Source organism: Microtus ochrogaster, chromosome 7, assembly GCF_000317375.1.
Source record: "Microtus ochrogaster isolate Prairie Vole_2 chromosome 7, MicOch1.0, whole genome shotgun sequence".
Taxonomy (NCBI): domain Eukaryota; kingdom Metazoa; phylum Chordata; class Mammalia; order Rodentia; family Cricetidae; genus Microtus; species Microtus ochrogaster.
Window position 1 is genome coordinate 65246628 of NC_022014.1, and position 4370 is coordinate 65250997.

Sequence of the window (4370 nt, forward strand, 5' to 3'; positions counted from 1 at the left end):
CATACACACAGAATATTGTATACATAATAAATAAATAAATAAATAAATAAATAAATAAATATTTTTTAAAAACAAGCAACTTAGCAAGTGTCTGGCATACGAATGGACACTCGACATCCATGAACAAAGTATGTTTACAGAAAACTACTCAGCATTTGTTAAAGAACTTCAGAATTCAGACAATACTGAAATCTTTAGAAAGGCATTAGTAGCTTACCTCAATTTTTTTATTCAAATCTTTACACTCTTGCACTAAACAATCTTTAGTTCCATAGAATAAATAGACAGCCTGTGAAAATAGAAATTAAAGCATGAAGAAGATACGACAGCAAGGCTCCTGCTATGTTGTAAGCCACTGCTTCCCATGTGGCCTGGACACTGAGGGACACAGAAACGGGGAAGCCTCTGGCATGCGACCCGGGTTCACACCCTTCTAATACCGGTCCGGCATTTCATTTCATCATCAACTGTGGTAGGAGGAGTCTAAGTGAACTGTGGCCAGGACACATGAAATGCTAACCCTCTCTCTCTTTGGAGATAGGGTCTCATGTAGCCCAGGCTGGCCTAAAATTTGATACTTAGGTTGAACTCCTAATCCTCCTGCCTCTGCCTCTTGGTTGTCACCCCACCTGGCTTTATGAGGTGCTGGGGGTTAAACCCAGGGCTACATGCAACTGAGGCACTGGCGGCTGAGCTGCATTTCTGAACTCTCTCCTCGGATAGAGTCTTCCTATGTAGTCGACTACCTTGACTTTGTGGTGATTCTCCTGCCTCAGGTCTCCCATTCTGTTACAATTACAGAATCATCACTCTCTTTAAAGGTGACAATAAAAACCCATCATTTTTTGGTTTAACTACTCTGTTTTTCAGAGGGAATGTGGGATATGGTTGGGATGGTTTGTGTTCAAATAATACTGTCTCTTGACTTATTCGAAAAGTATATTTTATAAGACTACGTTGGAAATAAGAAAATTCTATTTTTTCCCCAGTACTCCAAATTATTAAGGAAAATGCATAAAAATCTAGCATACGTTGTCTAAACACTTTGGAATATAAAAGGGTTGACAGGAAAACTGAAGTTGCCAACTGTATAAATAGCAGTCTTTATTGTCTTAGCAACACTATTTTAAAAAAGATTTTATTCTATGTGTGTGGGTGCTTTGCCTGAATGTATGTCTATGCACTACATGTGTGTTTAGAACCTATAGAGATCAAACAGAGCATCTGATTCCCTGGAATTGGAGTCAGAGGGTCGTGAGCTGTCATGTGGGTGTTGGGGATCAAACCCTGGTCCTCTGCAAGAGCATCCAGTGACCTCGACCACTAAGTTGTCTCTGCTGTCCCCTCCTGTCTTATTACTTTATTAAGAAAAGGGAACTAATGTCTGTGAAAGAGCTCTCCCTGAAAACTGTGATTATTTTTGCATCTACTAGATCCTGTAATAGTTGCTGTTACGATGCCTTTTTTATTACCAGTCTCAGCAGTGATCACTGGAAGACAAAGAGATATTTAAAAAATGATCTGTATGATTAATAAAAGTACTAACACAATAGCTACAATATTAGCAGAAGTTAATCAAGTGAAGGGCAAATTGAGAACCACCATTTTAGAAAACATAGCTACTATAGAGAATTTTTGCTCAAGCATAATCTTAGTGCCAGTAATTTCCTGGTACGTGCTGCTTTAGTATGTCAGATTTCTCTCATATTATCTATCAGTCATCAAATTGATAATCTGCATAAATGATGATGGGTGGTGGTGGCGCACGCCTTAAATCCCAGCACTCGGGAGGCAGACGTAGATAGATCCCTCTGAATTTGGGCCAGCCTGGTCTACAGAGTGAGTTCCAGGACAGACACTAAACAAAGAAACCTTGTCTTGAAAAAACAAACAAAAACCAAGCAAACCAAAAAAAACCAAAAAAACCAAAAAAAACAAAACTAACAACAAAAAAACCCACCAAAAAAAAAACTCAAAACAAAACAAACAAAATGCACACAAACACACACAAACATACATACACACACATGGGAGGGGATGATGACAACGATGACAAAAATCTCCCTCCCAGCCGGGTGGTGGTGGCGCACGCCTTTAATCCCAGCACTCGGGAGGCAGAGGCAGGCGGATCTCTGTGAGTTCGAGACCATCCTGGTCTACAAGAGCTAGTTCCAGGATAGGCTCCAAAGCCACAGAGAAACCCAAAAAAAAAAAAAAAAAAAAAAAAAAAAAAAAAAAAAAAAAAAAAAAAAAAAAAAAAAAAAAAAAAAAAAAAAAAAGGAAAAAAATCTCCCTCCCAAGTGACCTCTGAATGACTATCCTGGTTAAGATAGCTTTCTCCTTTCCTTGGCCCCCTGCTTGTCTATAATAGCTAGAGAAGTATTGTAGGTAGGTAGTGCACTCAGCCTTGGGCTCTATTACAGCCACAATTTATTCTCTTTAAAAATCTAAAAAGAGAGGAATATTGGGGCCATGGAGGTCTCTATGCTCACAGTCGTGTACACAGGGGAAGGAATGCAAACCTGTTCTCTGCCCAGAGGCTGAAGCTTGCTTGCTAATCTGGTGACCTTTGCACTACCTGTGTGGCCAGAGATTTTCTGGCACCAGATCTTCCCCCAGACCCTTCCCCTAAGTTTGCTTTTCTGAGTCAGTCTATAGAACCCATCTTTATGGGCTTTACAAAGAGCTTCGATGGAGTCACATCCGGTGTGTATTTATTTAGCTTACTTTGTTCCCAAGAAGATGTATGCATGCTTTGTTGTTTATGAGGGACTGAGTTAGTTATCCCCAGAACAGTTTCCACCAAACTGTGCTGTGCTTAAGATGCCTACAATAAACCACTTGGGGTCAGACTGCTGAAGTCTGAACCAACACACAGTACTGAGTCGTGCTGAGCAGAACTGCCTTCTTGCCTCCTGAACTTCATCTCTGCTGTCCATGAAGGACATGCCCCCATGAAATGTGTATATTTCATACACAAATAGTATAAAATTTCAACTATTTGTAAAACATAAATAAGGATAAACTAATGTGTATTTATCTTTCACAGTCAAGTCACTTGGAAAAAACATGCTAAGCAGACTTAAGTATGGTGGAGCACACTTTTAATCCCAGCAAAGGCAGGTGGAGCCCTGCAAATTCAAGGCCAGCCCAGTCCACATAGTGAGTTCCAGAACTATACAGAGAGACCCTGTCTCAAAAAAAAAAAATTCCAGAAGCAACAACAAATCAAATACAAACAAGCTAAGTGGGGGTAGTGAATGCCTATAATCCCAGCACTTAGGAGGCAGAGACAGGTGGATCTCTGTGAGTCTGAGACCAGCCTGGTCTACAAATGAGTCCCAGGACAGTCAGAGCTGTTATACAGAGAAACTTATCTCTCAAAAAACCAAACCAAACCAAATAAGGAGTAGGGATCAGCCATGCTAGGAATTGGAGTGATGACTTTTGTTAAGAGTATAAGAGTCATGGGAACAAATGCCCCTTTCCTTACCTCATTTGCCTTGTGGGGCTTTCCTAAGCCAACAGAATATAGTTCTCTATTAGTGACTTAACCAAAAATTTATCTTCCATCTGGGTGGTGGTGGCGCACGCCTTTAATCCCAGCACTCAGGAGGCAGAGACAGGCGGATCTCTGTGAGTTTGAGGCCAGCCTGGTCTACAGAGCGAGTTATTGGACAGGCTCCAAAGCTATAGGGGAACCCTGTCTAGAAAAAAAAAAAAAAAAAACCCCACACAAAACAAAACAAAAAACCCTTTCAGCTATTTAAGACAGACGTTAACATACTCCAATTAACTTCCATCTAAATAAAATATCTCTACTTTCTAATTTTAAAACTCTTGTTATAGTCAACAAAATAAATTTGTGGATCCTAATTTGAAACCCTACACAAAGCAGAGCATGTAAATGTTGCCGTAAGTCAGTCTGATCGGAATCTAAGAGTGCTGAATATAATTGAACTATTAATTTTTACTGTGCCTTCAGCGATAAGAAGGAAATGTTATTTTATCCCACACACCTTGTTAAGAATTCTGCTGGAAAACAGAGACGGTGCCTTCTCACGATGAGCGTGAAAATTGAGAGCCATGAGGGCATCAGGTCCAACAGAGAAGTAGTTGTTCATTGTGAACTCCTGTGAGAGAGGAAGTGACAGTGACTCCAGCAGCAGCGCCACCTACTGGTCAATCCCAGTCCGCATTCTTCTTGCAAATGGAATATTTTCTGAAATTTACTTTTCACAGACTATCAGAAACTGCCAGTGAAGTTGTGGGCTAGTAACTACAGACACGACTCCCACTTCTCAGCACGCCACATCTCATCCCATCTGGAATGGCTCTACATTCTCTCCTCCCTCCTCCTCCTCCTCCTC

At 40.7% G+C, this 4370-nt stretch overlaps 1 protein-coding gene across 1 annotated transcript in view; it reads right to left on the minus strand.

Moving 5' to 3' along the window:
* Dgke (diacylglycerol kinase epsilon) overlaps positions 1 to 4370 on the minus strand; it is a 22091-nt gene that overhangs the window by 6654 nt on the left and 11067 nt on the right. The window contains exons 7-8 of the mRNA XM_005350517.2: positions 4020 to 4133; positions 218 to 289 (exon numbers count right to left, since the gene is read on the minus strand). Of these exons, the coding sequence (XP_005350574.1) occupies positions 218 to 289; positions 4020 to 4133 (186 nt within the window). The remainder of the gene's footprint in view (positions 1 to 217; positions 290 to 4019; positions 4134 to 4370) is intronic.